This window comes from Caretta caretta, chromosome 9 (genome assembly GCF_965140235.1).
Source record: "Caretta caretta isolate rCarCar2 chromosome 9, rCarCar1.hap1, whole genome shotgun sequence".
Taxonomy (NCBI): Eukaryota; Metazoa; Chordata; order Testudines; family Cheloniidae; genus Caretta; species Caretta caretta.
The window spans coordinates 43,882,362-43,909,304 of NC_134214.1; the positions used below are offsets into that span (position 1 = coordinate 43,882,362).

The 26,943-nt window shown below is 44.0% G+C and overlaps 2 protein-coding genes across 5 annotated transcripts in view; one reads left to right on the forward strand and one right to left on the reverse strand.

The window, feature by feature from the left end:
* Positions 1-26,943, forward strand: part of LOC125642570 (glypican-5-like) — a 610,585-nt gene that overhangs the window by 310,773 nt on the left and 272,869 nt on the right. The gene's annotated exons all lie outside the window — the stretch shown is intronic.
* Positions 18,125-20,145, reverse strand: LOC125642572 (myb/SANT-like DNA-binding domain-containing protein 7). The gene is made up of 2 exons (XM_048864163.2): positions 19,271-20,145; positions 18,125-18,682 (listed from the first exon to the last, which is right to left on the reverse strand). The coding sequence occupies exons 1-2, from the start codon at positions 19,851-19,853 to the stop codon at positions 18,603-18,605; spliced, it is 663 nt and encodes a 220-aa protein (XP_048720120.2). The 5' UTR covers positions 19,854-20,145; the 3' UTR covers positions 18,125-18,602.

A 26,943-nucleotide genomic window follows, 5' to 3' on the forward strand; every position in this document is an offset into this window, starting at 1 on the left:
ATGGTTTGTAAGTGACTGTGGAGTTTTATCTCCCACTACATGTACAAGAGCAGAATGCAAATGATTTAACCATCATGTGAGGGAAAGGGGCAGAATGTTATGGTTTCCATGCCAAAGAAAAGCAAAACAATTGTCATGTTTTTTGGCGTGTAGCACGACAAAAAGCAAATGTGTGACACGCCTTTTCCTTCACTGACATGTATGCCAAATGAGGCAAAATTCTAAAATCTTTACCGCTTTCTGTTGTATTTAAACTCTTCCTGAGTCAACAGAATGTGATAGCGAATCCATTTGCGGGGGTTGCATGCTCTGATTTTTTCTTGTCAATTTTTCGAAGGTAATTAATTTACATTTATTTGGGGGGAGGGGTTAATCCATTTTGGAACAAGCTTTCAGATAATCTCCTATGAGTTTAGGTCTTCCAACAGAAACACAAATGTACTTCAAGCAACATTAGTCCGACTATGAAAATATTATGTATAAATTTAGATAAGAAAATAATAAAAATTCTGCTCTGTGTTGAGCAGCAACAAGACATGGTTAAACTTAACAATACAAGACCAAAGCCCAGTGAAATCTCTTTTAGAAATTAGTCACAGGCCCATCCTTGGATTTAGATTTAAATATGGCTATTTGGAAATTGGTCATATCTGGATCAGACCAGTGGTCCACCCAATCCAGTGTTCTATCACTCAGAGTGATAGGGGAAGATGCAGGAAGCAATCATGAGGGAGACCCTCAAACTCCTAAGTGCTGTAGCAAACATTTTGAGATGTAGACAATTTTTGCAGTGCTCATGAAGAGACCTTCACTTTAACCATGTAAAGCTTGGTAATTAACTTTCTAATAATTGTTCTCAATGCTAGAGGAGACTTCTGTTGTGTGCTAATTAAATGACAGGCATTTGATTTTAAAATAGCCGAAACAGACTTGTAAAATGGTTATACAATTGCAGAGCATAGTCTAAGCGTAAACCATGCTTTCTATTAGAATGGTCTTTGCATACACAATATGTATAACCACCACACCCTGATGTGCATCTAATGTACTGGGTAGAAAAAGAGGGCTGCAATTCCAGGGTGTTGGTGTTTTGTTGTTGCTTCCATGGTTGTTTCCAACTAAAAAAAATATTGTAAAAGTGGATCGATGTGACAGTCTTGAACTCTTATTTAGGAGCCTAAGTCACACACTGAGGTTTGAAAGGTTGTAGTATGCAAGTATTTGTGTAAGTGCAATAAAGTAATTGTGTTGAAACCAGGAGGAAAGGGAATATTGCTAAGATCCAGTTTGCGGATTTTCAATTGCTTTATAACTTCTACTCCCACTCAATCCCTCCGCTTCCCAGAAAATAACGAATTCCCCTGCCCCAGCCCTGAGCCCCCTCCTGGAGCCAGCACCCCGTACCACCTCCTGTACCCAACACTCTGCCACAGTCTGGAGCCCCCTCCTGCACCCAAACTCCCTTCCAGAGCCTGCACTCAGTACCCCCTCCTGCACCCCAACTCTCTGCCCCAGGCTCAGCCTGGAGCCCCCCCCAACCCCAACCTGGTGAAAGTGAGTGAGGGTGGGAGAGAGTGAGCGACAGAGGGAGGGGGAAGATGGAGTGAGCAGGGCGGGGCCTTGGTGAAGGGGCGGGGTAGATCCTGGGTTGCACTTAAATTCAAAAGTGATCTTGTGTGTGAAAAGGTTGGAGACCACTGTGCTAGTGTATTCCACTGACACACTTGAGTCCTGGTTAAAAAAGTTTTTTGTTTCGGCATAACAGCTTAAGAGTTATATACGAAGCAGTTATTTAAATTAAGGGCAAGTTAGGATTTGAGCTACGTTCCTTACAGAAATGTTAATCAGGATTTTGTATTCCTAGTTCTAACACAGAAACAGAGAAATTATAGCTTTTCTTTGTGAGAAACCCAGAAGAAGAACTGCCTGCAAACTCCTACAGGAAAGAAAAAGATTACATATTAGTCCTGTGCTTATTGCCTCCGTAGCAACTCGACAATCCCACAAGGACTGCTAGGTATGAAAATGATATGGAAATTAGGCAGCCAGCAATATTTCATAGAGATATTAGGCGCTAGTTTAATAGTAAGTATTCAGACCTGAAGTGTGTGAATGTGCCATCTCAAATCAAGGAAACTGTTTCTGAAGTGTTAGTGTGGAAGACATTTGGAGGGGTTAATTAAATGTTCTGCAGCAGTTCCCCCCCCCCAATTTTACTCCCTCCAGTAAGCTTGCCATTTGGCATTAGCGGTGTTGCTTCTTGCCAAGGGAATGAACAAATGAGGACAGACCATCTGAAGTTTCAGATATCAGTTGGAAAAAATTCTCAACTCTGTTGACCAAAAGAGTGGTCTTTAAAGAGTCATGGGAGATGTTGCAGGCAGGGAGGTTGTGGCCTGCCCCTTTACTTGTCACATCCTTGATTCTTTTTCCATACCAGTGATCGGTCCCCTCAGCCACATGGGGCTCAGCTAGTTGAAGTTCATTGGAGACGATGGCGCTATACACCTGACAGAAATGCCCATCATCCATAGTCCAGTTGCTGCCAAGGTTTGAATATGGAACCACAGTCCTGGTGCCAGATATTACACCAGCATATCACTTTCTCATGTAGCCTGGTTTATGGATTGGGCAGCAGCACTTCTTATTAGTCCCTCATCCTGATAAGGCTGTGTGGAATTGCCTTGCAAAAAGGCTGGGAGAACACCCTGACTACCTGGAAGCTGTCTGGCTCTCTCTGCAGACCCTGCAAGCCACAGGCTTGAAGGCTGAAGAAAATTCTATTAAATTTTCTTGTGCTTTGTTGGAAAAATGACAGTGTATTTAAACAGAAAGCATAGTGCTGAAGTGCATCTCCCTATGGCCTCTTTGAATATTGCAATGTAAATCTGAAGGCAGTATTTCCTTCTATCAAGTGCTCCAAAGAATAAAAATACACATCAGGCATATAACAATGGCCAAGAAATGGCAATGGAAATAATTTATGAATAGCCTCCATGTTATTTTTCTTTTCGGTAATTTAAGATTAATATCTTTGGCAGATTGACTTAATATGCATTTTTTTTTTGGTAAACGTATGTTAGTTAGCACCAATGGATCTTTCATCCATGATGCACAGTTAAGGTCAGGTTTTCATAAGAGCTAAGTATCCACCTTTAGTTGGCTGCATTGCAGAGCTCTCCTTTCTGTTTCATTTCCAGGTTTCTGCCTATCTGTGAAAAGCTTAGGCCAGGATTTAAGAGCCAATATTCAGTTGTGGTGGGGTGTACAGATCCCACACCAAGCAAGAAGGGGTTAAGGAGCAGCTTTGGGCTCAGGCAGCCCCACCCACCACACTTGTGAGGCGTGCCAGTCTTGGAGGGGGAGCCTTAAAAAAGGGAGAAGCTCAGTTCAGAAGGCTCCAGCCTGGGGAGGTGGACAGACCTCTCATTCTCAGCTCCCAGAGAGGAGAATAGCAGAGAGCCAGGCTACCTTCAGATGTCTGTGAGCACAGAGCAGTAGGACAGACAGCTGGAGGATCCTGCTAGGAATGAGAAGTTCTCATGACACTCTTTATTTCTCCTAATTCCCTTTCCTTTGTTATGTTGAGAACTGGAACAAGGGGCTTGACCCTAGGGCAGAACCATGCTGAGAATACAAGCCCCCTGAGGAGGAGATCGACCAACATAGGAAGTAATCCAGGGAAGAAAACAAGCGGTCCGACCAGACAGACCTTAACCACTTGGGTTTAAGCCCAGGGAGCCTTGGTATGACAGGAACTACATCATCAAGACATTAGAACTCAAGGCAGTCCCCAGAGCCCTGTTAGTTTTCACAGATAAAATTTCCAGCCTTGTAATCTGAACAGACCATTCTGCAGTCGTGACCTACATCAACAAACGGGGATGGACACAAAGCAAGAGCCTGGCATGGGAAAACAATGAAACCGGTCTTTCTCATGCATCCTAATATCTTATTTGTTTTTCTGACCACAACTGCACACTGAACAGAGGTTTACACTGAGTCTATCCCAGCAATGCCCAGCAGTGTCTCTTTCCAGTCAATTCAGTTAGTACAGAACTCTGCAAGGTATATGAGCAGTTCAGTTGGTCCCCTTCAGTGTGCATGACTTTGCATTTATCATCATTGAACCCCATCTGCCATCATAGTCCCATTCACCTAGCCAAGTACACATCCTTACACTCTTCCTGGGCTGAATAGGAATTTGCTTCAGTTCTAAAACCTTACCAGAAGCACATGCGACATTCAGTTCCTATTTTCTCAAGACACTAAAAGTGCCTCCTCCAACACTGCTTTCTGTCAAGGGATTTAGTGTGCCGTGGTCTGTTGCAAATGAAATTAAGGGTGTTTAGCTAGTTGTCATGGGCCTGTCCTGTGTTGCTAGACAGAGCTCATTAGTTCTAGATTAGGGCATCTTTCCCAGAAATGGAAATGTTGTTCCTTGCTATTGTTTTAACAATACCTCAAAATATGCTACACTCCTCCACGAAAAATGTAAGAGCACTTGGTTCTTACCCTTATCTGCGAGAGGTTGGAACATACTATTTGGTTTTTCAGCAAGAAAATCTGTCTGAACAGTTAAGATGTATCCAGTTACTAGTTTTTTTTTTTAGAGGGTCATTTTATTTTAAGTTTGAAATAGAAAGAGTCATTTGTTGCTCTGAAGTAGTGGTTCTCAACTGCAGGCCACTTGCAGCCCAATCAGCACACATCTGCAGCCCATATGACATCCTCAGGGCCATACAGGTAGTATCTGTATCATGTGGATGTGGCCCACATAACACACAGAGAGCTGCATATGCAGCCCACAGTGTTTAATGGGTTGAGAACCACTGGTCTGAAGGGTGAGCTGCTCCCAATGTGGATGATTCTGCCACCAAATCCTTCTGTCTGGAGGGCTCCAGCTACATTGAGAGGACAGAGAAAAACCAGTCATTAATTTTGCACACTTGAAGTCTCTTGCATGAATCCAAGGAACTCCATCTTTTTCTTTAACTATATCCTTTTTCATGTAAAATATAATGGGTACGTGTCATACACAGCATCCTACTTCACAAGCAAACTATATAAATATGCAGACTAAGCTATTGGTAGCTAATTATACAGTATATATAAATGACACATACAGGAATTTTGGACAGTTTTAACACTTTTCTTAAGCAATTTATATTGGTAGTTTGCAGATCTCTCTTTCTATATGAATTTCTTCAGACATCTAACACCACTGTAAATGTGAAGGCTCCAGTATTTCATCACTGTGAGTGTCTTTGAATGGTCATTAAATAAATGAAACCAATTGCCCATCTCTCATGTGAAAAATTCATGTCCCACACTCTTCAACTGTGCCTTGAAATGATGACTACACTCTTGCCATTTATATAAAGTCTTCTCCCTTAGCCTCTCCCCGTCTTTGCCTGATGTACAGCAAAAATGCAGTGTAGAAACCATTCCACTAGGGTTTGTAACTTTTGTTGCACTAAATTCATTAAGTATTCCAAAACAGCAACTCATTTCAAAACCCATAGACTCCATCTGACGCTTGGCTGTCCAGGTCATTAGGTTACTGCTGAATCAGAAATTCCATATTACTGTTATGGTAGGAAATTCAGACATCCCTGAACAGGGCTTTGGTCTGACAAATTGGCAAACAGCCTGCTGTTTTTACTTCTTGAGATACATTCCACTCCCCTCTCAGAGGAATGGGAGCCCAATATCTTGTCAGTGATTTGATTTATGATTAATTGTTAAAGGACCAAATTTTCTGCAATAACATAAAACCTGGGGGAGAGTTATAAATTGCTGTATTGTTTTCTTTGACAGAAATAGCTGCTTTGACTTCAGAGAGTTATATCTTGCCGTGTTTTACGCCTTTTAATGATACCAGCAGGGTTTTTTTTTCTTCAGAAGAATTATTATTTTCTCAACGATGTAAAAAATGACAAAAGTATTAAAGGAAAAGAAAACCTCACTTCTGTTTTTGTTGGGGCTTCAAGCGTTATTTCAAAGAATACTCTGGAAGTCTGCATTGAGGAGCTGTAAAAACTGATGCCGCTGTTGCAGTTTTACACACGAACTACTGTGATAACAGTTTTAAGTGACTTCCATTTTAAAGATTAGCATCCTCTAATTGACAGTGATTTCTTGTTTTACTTATGCAACCAAATGGGGGAAATGCACAGTGAAATGCTACATTGGATAGATGGGGAAATTGCTACAAGATTCTCTTTCTCACACTGAGTAGCATTTTACTCAGCAAGTAGTGAATAGAATAAGAATAGAATACTCAGAAGGGTGTCAGAATCAGCCCACAAACAAGAACTGACCCAGACTTCTTTTGACATTCAGAAAAATGAATATAAATGTTTTGCACCCTTCTTGGGAACTTTCAGTTATTTCAATGGATGCTGTACCTGAGGCTCTGCTATTTCTTTTAACTTATTGCCATTGCATATGAGATACTTTTGCAGTGTCAATAGTAGGAACCATGGTTGTTAATCTTAAGAAGGCTTCATTTTGAAGAAAGCCTGGAAGGCCGTGCCGAAGGGCATGTCCAGACAGATAATGGAAAGTGCTATTGACAGAGCTAAATTACTGTTTGTGCCCGTTTTCAGCATGTCTCGCTATTTGACATCATCTTAAGGAATTTTGTTCAGCTTCATGCACTGAAGAATTATTAATAATTGTCCTCTATGGAAAGTGTCAGAATGTAGCAAAATTCAGTGCCTTCTGGATGTGCCATGAATAAAAATGTGAGGAGGAAAATTTACCAAATGCAAGGATGAAGCTGATTCATTTTACCTGATGAAACAGGACCATTTTGATAAACTAATCAGGTGTGACAGACTCCTTCCTCAGGGATATTCATAATCCAAGTCCTGTATAACTTCTTTGAAACAATCCCAGAAAATGTTTGGCTGTCGGCTTCATCACACTTCCTGCCAATCAGCAGATTTCATTCCAATACATTAATTCCAAACACTCCTCATTGGCTAGGCTGCTCTCTTTGAAGCATGAAGCTAAGCTCAGGATTTGAATTTTAAGAAGCTTTCAAATGTGCAAATCTCTGTTCAGTATGGACAGATGTGCTGGATTTTAAGTTTATTTAGTTGTGTTTGAGTTCATGCACGTTCCTTTTTAAGAGGACCTTTCTTTATCATATTTGTAAACTGCTGAACATTTTAAAACTTAAGAAGGATGCTTACTTAGATGCTCTTCCATGACCAAATATTATTCCACGATACTGTGTAATGTAGTTTCTTTTCTATGTGTTAACGGATAGAGAATGAACAACTCCCAGCAAACTAAAATGTCCTTCGAACACTCAAGTAAAGCAGAGATGGGGTGTGTTTTTATCATCTTCTGTTAAATATTTAGTTACTTCCTCACATAATGGTATCTTCAGTTTTATGTGGTCCAGAACATGGATTTAAACAGAATTCCACATTTAGCCAAAGAAATCAGTTTTACATACTTATGGGAAAATTGGCCTGGTTTATATGCTTTGTTCAGACTAGTGAAGAGAGCACCTCAAAAGGTTTACCATTATGATGTGCCATAGGCATAGGTGTTCTTTTCACCGCCAATGCTCAACTTCTCATGCTGCATCCATTTTCTGTCACAGGCTGTCAAAGAACCCTAATAATTTGTGGGGACAGTGGCACTGGATGATTAGATAGTTGAGTCACGTGTCTCTACAGCAGTTACCAGGGAGAGGACATGTTGGTTCATTAATTCTTCTCCTTTACCTACTGGTTGGATAAAATTTGTTGTAAGTAATTTTTGGATTTTGGCAGGGCATGAGGTTTTATGTCCAGTTACAGGGAGAAAGTGGTCTGACCAGGATTGGAGGTATATGACTAGCTCTGTGCGTGAGTCCAGAGATTACCTATGGGGAACCTAAAATAGAGAGTTCATATTTTGGGCTATCATATCACAGCTGTCATTCATGTGAATGAGCTTATATCAGACCGTGTCTCACACAGTTACTCTGAGAAGACTTTGGTGTCTGTGGTTTAATGGATTAGCAGGGCAAGAAGGATGATCTAGTGCACTGCTTCTCAACTGGTGGATCACAAAAGGCAATCAGGAGTTGTGAGGAATTGAAAATATTATTACAGTCTAAGCAAAGAAAATCTTGCTCCCGCACACACACATGCCCTTCAAGGTCAGGTATTCTCTCAACCTTTTACAATACACACACCAAAAATTATTATAGATTTACCACTGATACTGTAAAAGTAAGAGTAAGAAAATGTGCATGTCAGGGGGCCACCAAAGAGTTTGTCTTTAAATAAGGGGTCACCAAGCTGAAAAGGTTGAGAAACACTGGTGTAGAGTGGATGGGGCACTAGGCTTGCAATCTGAAGAGCTGTGTTCAGCTCCTGGCTCAATCACAAGCTTCATGTGTGACTTTGGACAAGTGACTTGATCTGCCCTGTGCCTCAGCTTCCCATCTGTAACATGGTGATAATAGTTCCCTACCTCACAGGGTTTTTGTGACGATCAAATCCATTAACCGTTCCGAAGAACTCAGATGCCAGGTTGCTCTTCCCTCTGCTTTCTGCTCAGTTAGGCAACCCTACCTTTACACAAAGTATTTTATACTAATTGCCTTCCAGGCTTTTGACATTTAAATTAAGCTGAATTATGTTTTTCTTTCTAGATGATAGTAACTATCAATTCCTTTGAATGTTACAGATCCTAACAATATTTCTAGATCGAAGTATAGGTGTTAAAATTCCATCAATAAATTCTTATTAAAAGATGTTAACTGTAATTAGGACCAACAGGCCAGAAAAGGGATGATATGGTCTGCCTGATTTATGTAATTGATTCCATAATGGTGGATGACCTGATTATCCGGTATAAGGGTCTGATTCTGCTCCCACTGACAGCAGTGATGCAGAAGCAAACCCTACACCAGGAATGGCATCACTGAAGTCAATGAAGTAAGCTAACGGAGAATAAGGCCCATAAAGCCAGATCTCCCACAGGTGTAAATCAGCATAGCTCCATGAAAGTCATTTGAGCTACACCACTATTCAGCAACTGAGGATCTGGTTCATAAGCTCAAGATTTTAAGCAAAACTATAGATTAAATAATGACAATTTTAAAGAACCTAATGTTTTCTTTCTTCTTACTATTATAGTAAGAAATGATGACTTATTATATTGAAGTGAAGCTCTCAATTAGAAATTAAAACCTGGATTTTCTTTTGTATATATAAGGGACATTTCTGAGCTCTTCATGATTTTATTGGACTGTCCAATGTCTTATTGAAGGGAAAATGCTATTCCTCCTCTATAGCTGTAAATGTGCCCAGATGTAGCAGAACTTATTTTAATTTAATTGTTTCAGAACACTGTGTCTGAGATCAGACCACAAGAAGAAGGTTAATTAGACATAATGGGTTAATTGAATTACACTGTCTCACAGTGAATAACACCTTAATCCACAAGCAGTCCCATTGGCCTCAGTGGAACTACTTGGGCGAATAATAACAGAAAGACTTAGCACAGGAAATAACTGGGGTATTATAGACACTCAAGAAAAAGGTCTTGGAGTCATTGAGGATAGTTCTCTGAAAATATCCACTCAATGTGCAGCGGTGGTCAAAAAAGTTAATGGAATATTAGGAACCATTATAAAAGGATAAATAATAAGACATAAAATATCATAATGCCACTATATAAAGCTATGGTAAGCCCACATCTTGAATACCTCATGCAGTTCTGGTCACCCCATCTCAAAAAAGGTATATTAGAATTGGAAAAAGCACAGAGAAGGGCAACAAAAATGATTAGGTAAATGGAACAGCTTCCATATCAGAAGAGATTAAAGAAGACTGTGACTGTTCATTTTAGGAAAGAGATGATGAAGGGGGAATATGATAGAGGTCTATAGAATCATGCATGCTGTGGAGAAAGTGAATAAGGAAGTGTTATTTACCCTTTCACATAACACAAGAACCAGAGGTCACCCAATTAAATTAATAGGCAGCAGGTTTCAAATAATAGGAAGTACTTCTTCACAGATCTCACAGTCAACCTGTAGAACTCATTGCCAGGGAATGTTGTGAAGACCAAAAAGTATAACTGGGTTCCAAAAAGAAGGAGATAAGTTCATGGAGGATAAGTCCATCAGTGGCTACTGGCCAAGGTGGTCAGGGATGCAACCCCACGCTCTGGGTGTCCCTAAACCTCCAATTGCCAGAAGCTGGGACTGGACAACAGGAGATGGATCACTCAATAATTTCCCTGTTCTGTTCATTCCCTCTGAAGCATCTGGCACCAGCCACTTTCAGAAGACAGGCCCCGGGCTAAATGGACCATTGGTATGACCCAGTATGGCCGTTCTTTTGTTATCACTGTATCATATCTGACAGGTTTCAGAGTAACAGCCGTGTTAGTCTGTATTCGCAAAAAGAAAAGGAGTACTTGTGGCACCTTAGAGACTAACCAATTTATTTGAGCATGAGCTTTCGTGAGCTACAGCTCACTTCATCGGATGCATACCGTGGAAACTGCAGCAGACTTTATATACACACAGAGAATATGAAACAATACCTCCTCCCACCCCACTGTCCTGCTATTGTTTCATATTCTCTGTGTGTATATAAAGTCTGCTGCAGTTTCCACGGTATGCATCTGATGAAGTGAGCTGTAGCTCACGAAAGCTCATGCTCAAATAAATTGGTTAGTCTCTAAGGTGCCACAAGTACTCCTTTTCTTTTTGTATCATATCTGTTTGTAACCATTGGCTTTTTAATGGCAAACTCTGTGCATTAGCTACTTTTAGTTCATCCCTACCCAAAAAGATTTCAGCATAAATATTCAAAAAGCAGAGTGTTCCCTGATAACAGGTTATCTACACTTAGATAATTATCTGAATCAGCACATGCTTGCTACATATCTTATAGTTTAATCCCAAAAGCAAAGATTTTTCTAAAAGGGAATTTGTCTTTGAAACCAGTAAGTTTGTTTTGCTTAGTTGCAAACGTGGACAGTTTTTGCAGTTAGTAACATAGCATTATTTATATTCTGTGAAGGTTAATTTGTCACCATTTATTGTCCCCTAACATAGAAGTAGAGAGACAGTATATTTTTGGATAGACAGATTTTGAAATTATGATGTTTGCCTTTTCTAAGGTCTGTTAAAACATTATAGTGACGCTGCCTTCTGGAACAAGCAGTAGAGAAATAAATGGTGCCTGATAATGGCCTGTATCTTTGATCCTATTAAAATATCTACAGGGCAGAGGAGCAAGAGAACCAAAACTCTTACTACATTGCCTTACTGGCAATAGTTCTGTCCCCAACTCTGTGTATCCTTGGGAATCCACAAACAAATCAAAACCATGTGGGCCCTGTGCTTCTGCACCAACTCTAGCCCCACCCCAGGCAGCATGATTCTATCAAAGCCAGGTGTCAGAGGCTCTCAAGTCAGGAGCTCATGCTGCCACTGGCCCCAAAACCACCCCATACATGGGTGTCCAAAAGCAGAGGGGGTACGTTACTAAAGGAATATACCAGAAAGCTGTACTTTCTGTGGTGTGCATTCCCCACAGGGCTGCAGGGAAGAGGATATGATGCACTTCACCAGCCTCTCTCAGCCAGTGGTCCTCTCCAGCTGTGCTCTGCACGTGCAGCCCTTGGGTACTTCATTAAAGGCTTTCCTTGAGGTGCTGGCAGGGTAATGTTGAGTTGGTGGCTGATCCACCTCTACTTCCTTGAGTGATTGCCTAAACTATGTGCATTGGTCCCCTCCAAACATGGATCAGAGGAGCTTCCATGTGTGGTTTACTTTAACAAAGAGAGCTGGTATAGAAGAGTAATGGAAAGATAATATCAGAGTATAAACTGAAGGGAGGACAATGGGCTTAAAGCTGCCGCAAGGGAGATTTAGATTCGATATTAGAAAAAAAAATTCTAATTGTAAGGATAGTTAAGCATTGGAATAGGCTAAGAGAGATAATGGAATCCCCATCACTGGAGGTTTTAAAGAATAGCTTAGATCAACACCTGTCAGGTAGGGTCTAAGTATACTTGGTCCTGCCTCAGTGCAGGGAGCTAGACTACATGACCTGTCAAAGTCCCTTCCAGCCCTACTCTTGTATGATTTATTGTTCCCTCCAAGGACCTGAGAGACCAGTGCTGCTTTCTGAAGTTAGGTGGAAATTTCAGCTGCACACATGGAAAATATTATTCAAGTGGTGTAGAGAATAACAGAACACGAAAATAACTGATTATTCTTGCAAAACCAGATCAAGTGCTCTGGTTACACATACTTATCTTCATGGGCTGCTTTGCACTTGTTTTATAATGATGTCTAAACACTGCTCTTTTGTCAAACTTAACAGGTAAAAGCAATAGCCCGTTAATAATCTGCCATTTATCAGTTGTATAAAGTACTAACACATGTCACTGTTCCTCAGCCTGATCTGCATCTTCATGCTGAACATTTTGTTTAAAACAAATCCTCCCATAGGAAAAGATGGGCTCTCCACAACCCCTTGAAAACGGATATGAGAACATTTCCCAAAACTCCTCTTAATGAGTTATAAAAATGTTTTTTTATTTACCAAATCCCAGCAACCTAACCACAGACTGAACAATGTAACCAACTCCCTTCTCTCTAGAGCTTTGATGTTTGCAATGTATGTAGGAAACAGGTTCTTCAGAGAGAACTTTTCGCCCGCTGTTTACTCAGGGCTAAACCCTTCTCCTGCCCCTAATGCTATGCAAATACAACTATCTGGGCTTTAGTGCAGAGGGGTCTGTAGGGTCGGAAGAGGGAGAATGTGTTACCTTGGTCACTGAGCAGTAGTGGATCTGTTGTGCGGTTACTACTTTGACCTTGAGCCAAGACATTTAACTGAGCTAAATAAGAGTTGATCCTTCACTTTGATTCCAAGCTCCTACTTGCAGCTTTAGGAGGAAATTTGCAACAAATTGTGCCTTGATATACACCTGTGTCTCATGAGTTGCATGACTGTAAGTCACGATGGAATTGAACCCTTGTCTCTGTCTTAACTTGGCCATTCACCTGAGCAGCTCTTTCTTAATGCCACTCTTTTGGAGTATATGATTTTCCCCTGCTCTGCTTCTTGTGTAGTCATTTAAACCTGTGTAAAATGGGTGTGGAAGATTACCCACTTCATACCAGTGTAAATGACCATAAGGCAGTGGAGAAGCAGACCCATCACCTTGATGTATCAGAACTGTTCTGTTTCTAACTTGGCTATATATTTTTATACATGAAATGTTTTATCAGACACTTCAGGGTCTGGTGCTTCTTCAAAAAGATGCTGTATAAATACATGGTGTTACTTTTATGGATCATGAAGGTTGCTCTGTTGGTGAGATGTTTATGCCAGATGAAAATATGTTTTCTTTCTTCTCAAAACATAAGTGATCTTCTAGTTCTCACAGGTCTACTTGAAATTCAATATACCTTCTTTGCCACCCTCCCCCTGCCCAGCATCTCTTGAAGATTGTCTGATTTGAACTGTTTATTTAATACAATCTTCAAACTAAAATGCTGAAAACAAATGATTTTTCAGTGAAACAATAGGGCTGAGGAAGCTCTTGTGGCTCTGTTCGGTCTAGGGGGGAAAAAGTCCCATTGTTAAGCTGGAAAGAGTACAAATTTATGATGAAGTATAAAAGGGTTTAGACTAAAAAGACTCTTTAATACCATTGTGTTTGTGATGTTCGCAGTTGCTCACCTGCTTTTGGCTTTAGTTCATAATGTGCAACTGCCTATGAATTGCTAAACTTCTAATCACTGACGATTCATTTGTATCCATTGACACCTTCTTTCTCACGCCCTCTACCCAACAATCTGTTTGAAATGGTTATGACAAGCTGTCATTTTGAGGATGGTGGCAGCACCAAGGAGCATGTACAAGCGGGAAGCAAGGAGAGGAGGTGAGGGAAAACTGTTTTGCATTTGTGGCTTGTCATGGGTAAAGATGGGGAAGCAGTGGTAAAAATCTGCATTCCTGTGGCAAAGTCCTTCCCTTGATGCACAGAACAAAACAAAAAGGGGTGGAGGCTTTTTTTTCCCTCCCTCCTATTTTTCTTATTCGAATGAAAGAAAACCTACTCTGGCCAGCAGTCCAGGTTGACTGTAAACGTGGGCCAACCCCTGCCAGCACCAGCACCCCCTTTAAATGTCATGGGTAATCTCTGAGGTGTCTGACCTCACTTGCAGCAGCCATTTTAAATCAGTACTCAGAAAGCATGGGACTACACTACAGGCAAGAGAAAGGAGGGCCTTGTGGTTAAGATACCAGGCCAGATTTTAGGAGATCTGGATTCAGTTCCCAGCTCTGCTACAAACTCAGTGCAAACAGTTCACTTAGGGTATGTCTACACTACGGAATAAGGTCGAATTTATAGAAGTCGGTTTTTTAGAAATCGGTTTTATATATTCGAGTGTGTGTGTCCCCACAGAAAATGCTCTAAGTGCATTAAGTGCATTAACTCGGCGGAGTGCTTCCACAGTACCGAGGCTAGAGTCGACTTCCGGAGCGTTGCACTGTGGGTAGCTATCCCACAGTTCCCGCAGTCTCCGCTGCCCATTGGAATTCTGGGTTGAGATCCCAATGCCTGATGGGGCTAAAACATTGTCGCGGGTGGTTCTGGGTACATATCGTCATGCCCCCGTTCCCTCCCTCCCTCCGTGAAAGCAAGGGCAGACAATCATTTCGTGCCTTTTTTCCTGAGTTACCTGTGCAGACGCCATACCACAGCAAGCATGGAGCCCGCTCAGGTAACCGTCACCCTATGTCTCCTGGGTGCTGGCAGACGCAGTACGGCATTGCTACACAGTAGCAGCAACCCCTTGCCTTGTGGTTGCAGACGGTACAGTACGACTGGTAGCCGTCATCGTCATGTCCGAGGTGCTCCTGGCCACGTCGGCTGGGAGCGCCTGGGCAGACATGGGCGCAGGGACTAAATTTGGAGTGACTTGACCAGGTCATTCTCTTTAGTCCTGCAGTCAGTCCTATTGAACCGTCTTATGGTGAGCGGGCAGGCGATACGGACTGCTAGCAGTCGTACTGTACCATCTTCTGCCGAGCAGCCATGAGATGTGGATGGCATGCAGTCCTTCTGCACCGTCTGCTGCCAGCCAAAGATGTAAAAGATAGATGGAGTGGATCAAAACAAGAAATAGACCAGATTTGTTTTGTACTCATTTGCTTCCCCCCCCTCCCCTGTCTAGGGGACTCATTCTTCTAGGTCACACTGGAGTCACTCACAGAGAAGGTGCAGCGAGGTAAATCTAGCCATGTATCAATCAGAGGGCAGGCTAACCTTCTTGTTCCAATAAGGACAATAACTTAGGTGCACCATTTCTTATTGGAACCCTCCGTGAAGTCCTGCCTGAAATACTCCTTGATGAAAAGCCACCCCCTTTGTTGATTTTAGCTCCCTGAAGCCAACCCTGTAAGCCGTGTCCTCAGTCGCCCCTCCCGGCGTCAGAGCAACGGCAAACAATCGGGCATCTGAGAGTGCTGTCCGGAGCAGTCACAATGGAGCACTCTGATGGGGCTAAAACATTGTCGCGGGTGGTTCTGGGTACGTATCGTCAGGCCCCCGTTCCCTCCCTCCCTCCGTGAAAGCAAGGGCAGACAATCATTTCGCGCCTTTTTTCCTGAGTTACCTGTGCAGACGCCATACCACGGCAAGCATGGAGCCCGCTCAGGTAACCGTCACCCTATGTCTCCTGGGTGCTGGCAGACGCGGTACGGCTTTGCTGCACAGTAGCAGCAACCCATTGCCTTCTGGCAGCAGACGGTGCAATACGACTGGTAGTCGTCCTCGTCGTGTCCGAGGTGCTCCTGGCCACGTCGGCTGGGAGCGCCTGGGCAGACATGGGCGCAGGGACTAAATTTGGAGTGACTTGACCAGGTCATTCTCTGTAGTCCTGCAGTCAGTCCTATTGAACCATCTTATGGTGAGCGGGCAGGCGATACAGACTGCTAGCAGTCGTACTGTACCATCTTCTGCCAGGCAGGCAAGAGATGAGGATTGCTAGTAGTCGTATTGTACCATCTTCTGCCAGGCAGGCAAGAGATGAGGATGGCTAGCAGTCGTACTGTACCATCTTCTGCCGAGCAGCCATGAGATGTGGATGGCATGCAGTCCTTCTGCACCGTCTGCTGCCAGCCAAAGATGTAAAAGATAGATGGAGTGGGTCAAAACAAGAAATAGACCAGATTTGTTTTGTACTCATTTGCATCCCCCCCCTCCCCTGTCTAGGGGACTCATTCCTCTAGGTCACACTGCAGTCACTCACAGAGAAGGTGCAGCGAGGTAAATCTAGCCATGTATCAATCAGAGGCCAGGCTAACCTTCTTGTTCCAATAAGAACGATAACTTAGGTGCACCATTTCTTATTGGAACCCTCAGTGAAGTCCTGCCTGAAATACTCCTTGATGTACAGACACCCCCTTTGTTGATTTTAGCTCCCTGAAGCCAACCCTGTAAGCCGTGTCGTCAGTCGCCCCTCCCTCCGTCAGAGCAACGGCAGATAATCGTTCCGCGCCTTTTTTCTGTGCGGACGCCATACCAAGGCAAGCATGGAGGCCGCTCAGCTCACTTTGGCAATTAGGAGCACATTAAACACCACACGCATTATCCAGCAGTATATGCAGCACCAGAACCTGGCAAAGCGATACCGGGCGAGGAGGCGACGTCAGCGCGGTCACGTGAGTGATCAGGACATGGACACAGATTTCTCTGAAACCATGGGCCCTGCCAATGCATGCATCATGGTGCTAATGGGGCAGGTTCATGCTGTGGAACGCCGATTCTGGGCTCGGGAAACAAGCACAGACTGGTGGGACCGCATAGTGTTGCAGGTCTGGGACGATTCCCAGTGGCTGCAAAACTTTCGCATGCGTAAGGGCACTTTCATGGAACTTTGTGACTTGCTTTCCCCTGCCCTGAGACGCATGAATACCAAGATGAGAGCAGCCCTCACAGTTGAGAAGCGAGTGGCGATAGCCCTGTGGAAGCTTGCAACGCCAGACAGCTACCGGTCAGTTGGGAATCAATTTGGAGTGGGCAAATCTACTGTGGGGGCTGCTGTGATGCAAGTAGCCCACGCAATCAAAGGTCTGCTGATATCAAGGGTAGTGACCCTGGGAAATGTGCAGGTCATAGTGGATGGCTTTGCTGCAATGGGATTCCCTAACTGTGGTGGGGCTATAGACGGAACCCATATCCCTATCTTGGCACCGGAGCACCAAGCCGCCGAGTACATAAACCGCAAGGGGTACTTTTCAATAGTGCTGCAAGCTCTGGTGGATCACAAGAGACATTTCACCAACATCAACGTGGGATGGCCGGGAAAGGTGCATGATGCTCGCATCTTCAGGAACTCTGGTCTGTTTCAAAAGCTGCAGGAAGGGACTTTATTCCCAGACCAGAAAATAACTGTTGGGGATGTTGAAATGCCTATATGTATCCTTGGGGACCCAGCCTACCCCTTAATGCCATGGCTCATGAAGCCGTACACAGGCAGCCTGGACAGTAGTCAGGAGCTGTTCAACTACAGGCTGAGCAAGTGCAGAATGGTGGTAGAATGTGCATTTGGATGTTTAAAGGCGCGCTGGCGCAGTTTACTGACTCACTTAGACCTCAGCGAAACCAATCTTCCCACTGTTATTACTGCTTGCTGTGTGCTCCACAATCTCTGTGAGAGTAAGGGGGAGACGTTTATGGCGGGGTGGGAGGTTGAGGCAAATCACCTGGCTGCTGGTTACGCGCAGCCAGACACCAGGGCGGTTAGAAGAGCACAGGAGGGCGCGGTACGCATCAGAGAAGCTTTGAAAACCAGTTTCATGACTGGCCAGGCTACGGTGTGAAAGTTCTGTTTGTTTCTCCTTGATGAAACCCCCCGCCCCTTGGTTCACTCTACTTCCCTGTAAGCTAACCACCCGCCCCTCCTCCCTTCAATCACCGCTTGCAGAGGCAATAAAGTCATTGTTGCTTCACATTCATGCATTCTTTATTCATTCATCACACAAATAGGGGGATGACTACCAAGGTAGCCCAGGAGGGGTGGTGGAGGAGGGAAGGAAAATGCCACACAGCACTTTAAGCACAGCACTTTAAAAGTTTACAACTTTAAAATTTATTGAATGACAGCCTTCTTTTTTTTTGGGCAATCCTCTGTGGTGGAGTGGCTGGTTGGCCGGAGGCCCCCCCACCGCGTTCTTGGGCGTCTGGGTGTGGAGGCTATGGAACTTGGGGAGGAGGGCGGTTGGTTACAGAGGGGCAGCAGTGGCAGTCTGTGCTCTAGCTGCCTTTGCTGCAGCTCAACCATACACTGGAGCATACTGGTTTGGTCCTGCAGCAGCCTCAGCATTGAATCCTGCCTCCTCTCATCACGCTGCCGCCACATTTGAGCTTCAGCCCTGTCTTCAGCCCGCCACTTACTCTCTTCAGCCCGCCACTTACTCTCTTCAGCCCGCCACCTCTCCTCCCGGTCATTTTGTGCTTTCCTGCACTCTGACATTATTTGCCTCCACGCATTCGTCTGTGCTCTGTCAGTGTGGGAGGACAGCATGAGCTCGGAGAACATTTCATCACGAGTGCGTTTTTTTTTTTCTAAGCTTCACTAGCCTCTGGAAAGGAGAAGATCCTGTGATCATTGAAACACATGCAGCTGGTGGAGAAAAAAAAAGGGACAGCGGTATTTAAAAAGACACATTTTATAAAACAGTGGCTACACTCTTTCAGGGTAAACCTTGCTGTTAACATTACATACATAGCACATGTGCTTTCGTTACAAGGTCGCATTTTTCCTCCTCCCACCGCGTGACTACCCCCTCAACCTTCCCCCCTCCCTGTGGCTAACAGCGGGGAACATTTCTGTTTAGCCACAGGCAAACAGCTCAGCAGGAATGGGCTCCTCTGAGTGTCCCCTGAAGAAAAGCACTCTATTTCAACCAGGTGACCATGAATTATATCTCACTCTCCTGAGGATAACACAGAGAGATAAAGAACGGATGTTGTTTGAATGCCAGCAAACATACACTGCAATGCTTTGTTCTACAATGATTCCCGAGTACGTGTTACTGGCCTGGAGTGGTAAAGTGTCCTACCATGAAGGACGCAATAAGGCTGCCCTCCCCAGAAACCTTTTGCAAAGGCTTTAGGACTACATCTAGGAGAACCGCAAATGCCAGGGCAAAGTAATCCTTTCACATGCTTGCTTTTAAACCATGTATAGTATTTTAAAAGGTACACTCACCAGAGGTCCCTTCTCCGCCTGCTGGGTCCAGGAGGCAGCCTTGGGTGGGTTCGGGGGGTACTGGCTCCAGGTCTAGGGTGAGAAACAGTTCCTGGCTGTCGGGAAAACCGGTTTCTCCGCTTGCTTGCTTTGAGCTATCTACAACCTCCTCCTCCTCATCATCTTCTTCGTCCCCAAAACCTGCTTCCGTATTGCCTCCATCTCCATTGAAGGAGTCAAACAACATGGCTGGGGTAGTGGTGGCTGAACCCCCTAAAATGGCATGCAGCTCATCATAGAAGCGGCATGTTTGGGGCTCTGACCCAGAGCGGCTGTTCGCCTCTCTGGTTTTCTGGTAGTCTTGCCTCAGCTCCTTCAGTTTCACGCGGCACTGCTTCGGGTCCCTGTTATGGCCTCTGTCCTTTATGCCCTGGGAGATTTTCACAAAGGTTTTGGCATTTCGAAAACTGGAACGGAGTTCTGATAGCACGGATTCCTCTCCCCAAACAGCGATCAGATCCCGTACCTCCCGTTCGGTCCATGCTGGAGGTCTTTTGCGATTCTGGGACTCCATCATGGTCACCTGTGCTGATGAGCTCTGCATGGTCACCTGCAGCTTGCCACGCTGGCCAAACAGGAAATGAGATTCAAAAGTTCGCGGTTCTTTTCCTGTCTACCTGGCCAGTGCATCTGAGTTGAGAGTGCTGTCCAGAGCGGTCATAATGGAGCACTCTGGGATAGCTCCCGGAGGCCAATACCATCGAATTGTGTCCACAGTACCCCAAATTCGAGCCGGCAATGTCGATTTAAGCGCTAATCCACTTGTCAGGGGTGGAGTAAGGAAATCGATTTTAAGAGCCCTTTAAGTCGAAATAAAGGGCTTCATTGTGTGGACGGGTGCAGGTTTACATCGATTTAACGCTGCTAAATTCGACCTAAAGTCCTAGTGTAGACCAGGGCTTAGCCTCTCTCTGTCCCACTTCCATATCTATGAAATGGGGATAATAATCCTTCCTTTGTCTTATCTTTTTAGATTTTAAGGTCTCTGAAACAGGGACTCTCTCTTACTATTTTACAGTGCCTAGCACAACAAGGTCCTTATCTCATTTGGGTCCCCTAAGTGCCACGGATACACATACAGAGAGAGATTTTCATATGTATTTAGAGGAGTTAGGCACCCAATTCCAGTAGAATTTAATTGGGAGTTGGGCACCTAATTCTCTTAGATCCCTTTGAAAATCCCACCCACAATAACTATAATAATCCCACTGAAATTAGTTGTGTCACATCAATGTAAAACCTGTGGGAGGTCAGAATCTGGCCTTTTTCATTAAGGAGAGGCTAGGGGAGAGAAATGGAAATATGGGTATAACAAAGAGAACAGAATAAAAGAAGCCAAAGAGGAGGAATCAGCATAACATTGGAGAGATCAAGGGGGATGAATAAAATAACAGGAGGTGATGGGTTTAGAGACAACTGAGACAGAAGCTGTAGGTAAAACAAGAATAGCTAGATCAGTGGTTCTCAAAGCCGGTTTGCCGCTTGTTCAGGGAAAGGCCCTGGCGGGCCAGGCCAGTTTGTTTACCTGCCGCGTCCGCAGGTTCGGCCGATCATGGCTCCCAATGGCCGCGGTTCACCACTCCAGGCCAATGGGGGCTGCAGGGAGGGTGGCCAGCACATCCCTCGGCCCACGCCACTTCCCTCGGCCCACGCCATTGGCCTGGAGCGGCGAAACGCGTCCAGTGGGAACCGCAATTGGCCGAACCTGCGGACGCGGCTGGTAAACAAACAGGCCCGGCCCGCCAGGGACTTTCCGTGAACAAGCAGCGGACCAGCTTTGAGAACCACTGAGCTAGATGGATGGACAGATGGAAAGAAGAGGCACTGACTTCTGTTTTTGACAGTGGGTGCTCTTCTCTGCCCCCTTCCCCGCCCTGTGTGAGTGGCAGGTGGGGCCTCAGAGGGAAGAGACTGAGCAGAGGCGGGGCCTCGTGGCAGAGCATGGGTGGAGCCACAATCTGAGCACCGGGGCCCACACAAGATTAATCTGACCCTGCAAGTGCTGAGCACCCCCTATTTTTTTTTCCGTGGGGTGCTTGAGCCCCGGAGCTCCCATGGAGTCAGTGCCTATGGATGGAAACTTTAGAGAGGGAATGAAAGGCAGCCAACCCAGAAACTTCTCTCTAGCTGTTTTCTTTGTTTGCAAAGCCTCCCCAGACACTTCTGGTTCCTGAGTCCTAAAAGAGCCTCAGTTTGGTGCTGCCAGTCCTGAGAGCTGTGTATTTTTTTTCCCGACACAGGAATACATTTCTGGAGTAAAACTATCTCTGCTATCTGAGCCATTAGACAGCACACATTAGCCAGTAGACTTGCTCCAGCAATTCACACTTCTTTTGAATTGCTTTAAATGACTCTGTTCATCATTTAAGGGATTTTTTTCTCCGAACTAACAGATGGCCTCTTCCTAATTTAGTAGAGGGCTGAATTAGCAGCTCTGAGCTTTGTTGTAATTTTCTTTCTTTCTTTCTTTGAGTCTTGCCATCAGTTAATTTTTCTCCTGTGCATTTGAGTGAGTTGAACTGCTCACTCTTTCTGGTGTGAACTCTGCCAATATAATCAACAAATGTTTTCAAACAGTCACTCCTGCACCTTCACTTTGGAAAAGAGCCACAGCATGATCCACTTAAGAGAGTGGAGTACCCCAGGGCATCTCGGGTCTCCTGTGAACACTCTCTTCATGCCAGCCATTCATCTGTGCTTGAGCAAGAGACTGTGAAGTATTTGCATTTGGATCACTGATCTTGCCTGTCTCTGACTGGGGAGACAGTTATTTTCAAGGAGAAATAGGATGTTAAAGTTCTGAGAATAAGAGCTAGTTCTACAGTACAATATAATGGGGGCTAATTTTGCTACAACTAATCAGAGAAAGATCTTGGAGTCATCGTGGATAGTTCTCTGAAGACGTCCATGCAGTGTGCAGCGGCAGTCAAAAAAGCAAACGGGATGTTAGGAATCATTAAAAAAGGGATAGAGAATAAGATGGAGAATATCTTATTGCCTTTATATAAATCCCTGGTAAGCCCACATCTTGAATACTGCATACGGATGTGGTCCCCTCATCTCAAAAAAGATATACAGGCATTAGAAAAGGTTCAGAAAAGGGCAACTAAAATGATTAGGGGTTTGGAACGGGGCCCATATGAGGAGAGATTAAAGAGGCTAGGACTTTTTAGCTTGGAAAAGAGGAGACTAAGGTGGGATAAGATAGAGGAATATAAAATCATGAGTGGTGTGGAGAAAATGAATAAGGAAAAGTTATTTACTTATTCCCATAATATAAGAAGTAGGGGCCACCAAATGAAATTAATGGGCAGCAGGTTTAAAGCAAATAAAAGGAAGTTCTTCTTCACTCAGCGCAGTCAACCTGTGGAACTCCTTGCCTGAGGAGGTTGTGAAGGCTAGGACTATAAGAGGGTTTAAAAGAAAACTGGATAAATTCATGGAGATTAAGTCCATTAATAGCTATTAGCCAGGATGGGTAAGGAATGGAGTTCCTAGCCTCTGTTTGTCAGAGGGTGGAGATGGATGGCAGGAGAGAAATCACTAGATCATTACCTGTTAGGTTCACTCCCTCTGGGGCATCTGGTATTGCCCACTGTCAGTAGACAGGATACTGGGCTGGATGGACCTTTGGTCTGACCCAGTATGGCCATTCTTATGTTCTTAGAGTCTAGGGGCCAAATTCCTTTTCTCTCAGTGCCATTTCAAAACAAAGACATTGACATCTGGAGGGCTCAATTATCTGTTGTAATACAGTCATTTCTGCCAGTGTAATGTGGGTGTACGGTGCTGCTATTCTGCTTTACACTTTTTCCTCACTTAGGACCAGAATAAATTACTAAATGTGGTATAGGCCAATGGAGAATTGGGCCCAAGATTTACCCTGGTGTAACTGAGTCTTCAAACTTCATCTTTTAACTAATGCCTCCTAAAAGTCAATGTCACCAGTTCAGAAATTCGCAATTGCAGAACAATAAAGAAAGACGGGGGTTCTTCGTTTTGTAATACCAAGGGTACTACAGTAATACCAGGCAGATTGAGGCTACCCTAGGTGTGGATCAACCAAATGTTTGCACCCTGAATATTCAGGCCCCTCAAGCAGACATTTTCTCCCAGGTCAGCCCCCTTGCACCCCCACAGAGACAGGGCCAGCTCCTCAGTAAAGTTCCATTGAAGCTAATTTACTCCATCTCAGGACCTGCCCCGATAACTTTCCCTACCAAACCCAGAAGCCCCCTCTCCTCATCAACTCTGGTCCATGCTTCTCTTTCAGACCCCTTTTGTCTTCCTAGAGCCCCCACACTGCCCATCAACCTCCCCCATCATCTTTCCAAGTGAGCGGGAGCAAAATCAATTGGCTTTAAAGTCACTTCCCTCCATTCTGTCTGCTCCTTGCTGCTGCCTCTGCTCACATCAACTAAATGAGGGATGTCTGGTGTGTGAAGGGAAGTGAAAGGCTCAGTGCCTGCACTTGACCACTAAGGAGTGAGGGGGTCTGGAGAGTGTAGGAGGGCTTTGGGAGTTGGGGCTTTTCCCCTCTTATTCTATAGCTGTTTTTCTTTTTCCCTCTCTGCTGTCAGCGCCTCCTCTCTTTATGTTGCACATACAATTTAGTAACAATTGATGGTGTGGCACATTAGTAGTACTTAAATGGATTACATTATAGGGGCATTTCTATCTTATTAAGATGCCCTTCTCCTGGGAAAAGTTCTCTTCCTATTTTGTCTTCATAAACTGAATATTAGTTAATGTCCCAATTGATGACGTGAGGGAGAAACTTTTTCAAAAATTCGAATTCATTCCTGCTGTTACTAAATGTATGGAACAACCATACGTAAAAGTAGAAGTGGAAGCAGCCACATGTGTGAAGTGCCCACAGAATGGTCTAGACTTTGCCTCCATTAAATGGTCCCACAGGAAGAAAACATGTTTCTGTATTAAAAGTTGTCTGTTAGCTATTATGAGTTTCTGTGCCTAGCTATGATGCAGCTGCACAGGGAAGTAGGAAAGAGTAAGGATCTGATTGGTACATTCACACAGCCTGGATTACATCTCCTGGGCTCAGGAAGTGCAGGGGCTGCACTGGAAATGCCTCCCCTTTCCCCACAGGAGCTAGTGAATGGGGAATGGGCAGAGCCAGGGCTCCATACTCCCTTTGCACTGACCAGAAGTGCTTGAAAGACATACAATGAGCTGCACCCTGGAAATTACCTCCTTTTCCTCCTCATAACAGGAGATTCCTGGAAGGAATTGGATCTCTCACTCATTATGATGCTTTCTGGTGCACCTTCTTGGCAGGAGGGTCTATTCATCACCACCTACTGAAGCCTGTGCCCAATGGCCTCATCTGGTTCTCAGTTTGGAACAGGATCTGCCACCTTTCCTCATATTGAGTCCCACCCTATTGCTCAAGTCCTTGCAGAGTAACCTTTTCCTATTTTCTCAATCAAAGTACCTCCTGTTTGCATTGGAACAAAATAGTCTGATACGTCATAAAATCTAGAAAAGAGAAGATGGTTGAGTCAGTACTATGTAGCAGCTGCCTGAACAATTTTAAAAATAATAGACTATTTCAGCTATTATATAATGTCACATTATGCACAACATGTCATGAATAAGAGGAAAACAAAAATTAAATAAAATTTAAAGGGAATTTAAAAACAAAATTTAAAAATTTTCAAAACCAATTTTTTTCCAAAGCGTACATTTTTTTCCTCTATAAAATATTTTTTTGCCATGGGAGTTTTTGTCAAAACAGACGTTTTTCAAAACATTTCAGTTTAGACAAAAATGGCATTTTTCATTGTGAAAGGGCTTAAATGAAAAATTTCCAAACAGCACTATTAGCAGTGATGATAACCGTATATTTATAAAAAGAAAAGGAGTACTTGTGGCACCTTAGAGACTAACCAATTTATTTGAGCATGAGCTTTCGTGAGCTACAGCTCACTTCATCGGATGCATACCGTGGAAACTGCAGCAGACTTTATATACACACAGAGAATATGAAACAATACCTCCTCCCACCCCACTGTCCTGCTGGTAATAGCTTATCTAAAGTGAGCATCAGGTTGGGCCATTTCCAGCACAAATCCAGGTTTTCTCACACACCCCCCAACCCCCATACACACACAAACTCACTCTCCTGCTGGTAATAGCTCATCCAAACTGACCACTCTCCAAGTTTAAATCCAAGTTAAACCAGAACATCGGGGGGGGGGGGGGGTGTAGGAAATAGGCTACCTTGCATAATGACTTAGCCACTCCAGCGAGAAACTGCTGAATTGGAATTCATTTGCAAATTGGATACTATTAATTTAGGCTTAAATAGAGACTGGGAATGGCTAAGTCATTATGCAAGGTAGCCTATTTCCCCTTGTTTTTTCCTACCCCCCCACCCCCCCTGATGTTCTGGTTTAACTTGGATTTAAACTTGGAGAGTGGTCAGTTTGGATGAGCTATTACCAGCAGGAGAGTGAGTTTGTGTGTGTATGGGGGTTGGGGGGGGTGTGTGAGAAAACCTGGATTTGTGCTGGAAATGGCCCACCTTGATTATCATGCACGCTGTAGGGAGAGTGGTCACTTTGGATGAGCTATTACCAGCAGGATAGTGAGTTTGTGTGTGTGGTTTTTGGGAGGGGGGTGAGGGGGTGAGAGAACCTGGATTTGTGCAGGAAATGGCCCAACTTGATTATCATGCACATTGTGTAAAGAGTTGTCACTTTGGATGGGCTATCACCAGCAGGAGAGTGAATTTGTGTGGGGGGGTGGAGGGTGAGAAAACCTGGATTTGTGCTGGAAATGGCCCAACCTGATGCTCACTTTAGATAAGCTATTACCAGCAGGACAGTGGGGTGGGAGGAGGTATTGTTTCATATTCTCTGTGTGTATATAAAGTCTGCTGCAGTTTCCACGGTATGCATCCGATGAAGTGAGCTGTAGCTCACGAAAGCTCATGCTCAAATAAATTGGTTAGTCTCTAAGGTGCCACAAGTACTCCTTTTCTTTTTGCAAATACAGACTAACACGGCTGTTACTCTGAAACCGTATATTTATACTGATAAATCTTAACCCCAAATGTATATTGCCCTCTTATTTGTAACTGCAGCTTTTGTGATCCAAGAAATTTAGGTTAGCTTACATCTGGATAGAAAGACATTCTTTATTAGTGCCTCTCTAGTTCTGGGAAGAGCCCTTCAGTCTTCATGATCCTTCTCTGTGGACCTGTGTAGCAGACAGCAGACATGCTCAACTTGGGAAAGGAGCTTTATTTTATTTTACTGTTTACTTATAAAGTATTTCCCTCTGCCCAGGGACCATACAGCATAATCAAAACATCATTAAGAAAACAACCACGTAAAATTCAAGGGAAAGGGACTTGGAAAAGATGATAATTGCGGGTCAGCCAACAATGTTCTTGAGTTGCAAAAAAATAAAACTTTGAAAAAATAAAGTCCTAGGCTAAGATTTTCAGTGCTGACTAAAGTATTTGGATGCTCAGTTCCTGTAAAATTAGCAGAAATTGTGTGTCCAATATTCATAGGTGGCTTTGAAAATCCTACCCAGAAAGTGTTTGAAGAAGGGAGATGGACACGGGGGAGCAAGGTCCACACTCAAGAAGCCATCACAGAAAA

Coding starts and splice junctions, on each gene's coding strand:
- LOC125642572 (XM_048864163.2), bottom strand. CDS start 19,853: ATGCAGAGCTCATCAGCACAGGTGACCATGATGGAGTCCCAGAATCGC. Junction 18,683..19,270: donor AGGCGGAGAAGGGACCTCTG/GTGAGTGTACCT, acceptor TTTCTCCACCAG/CTGCATGTGTTTCAATGATC.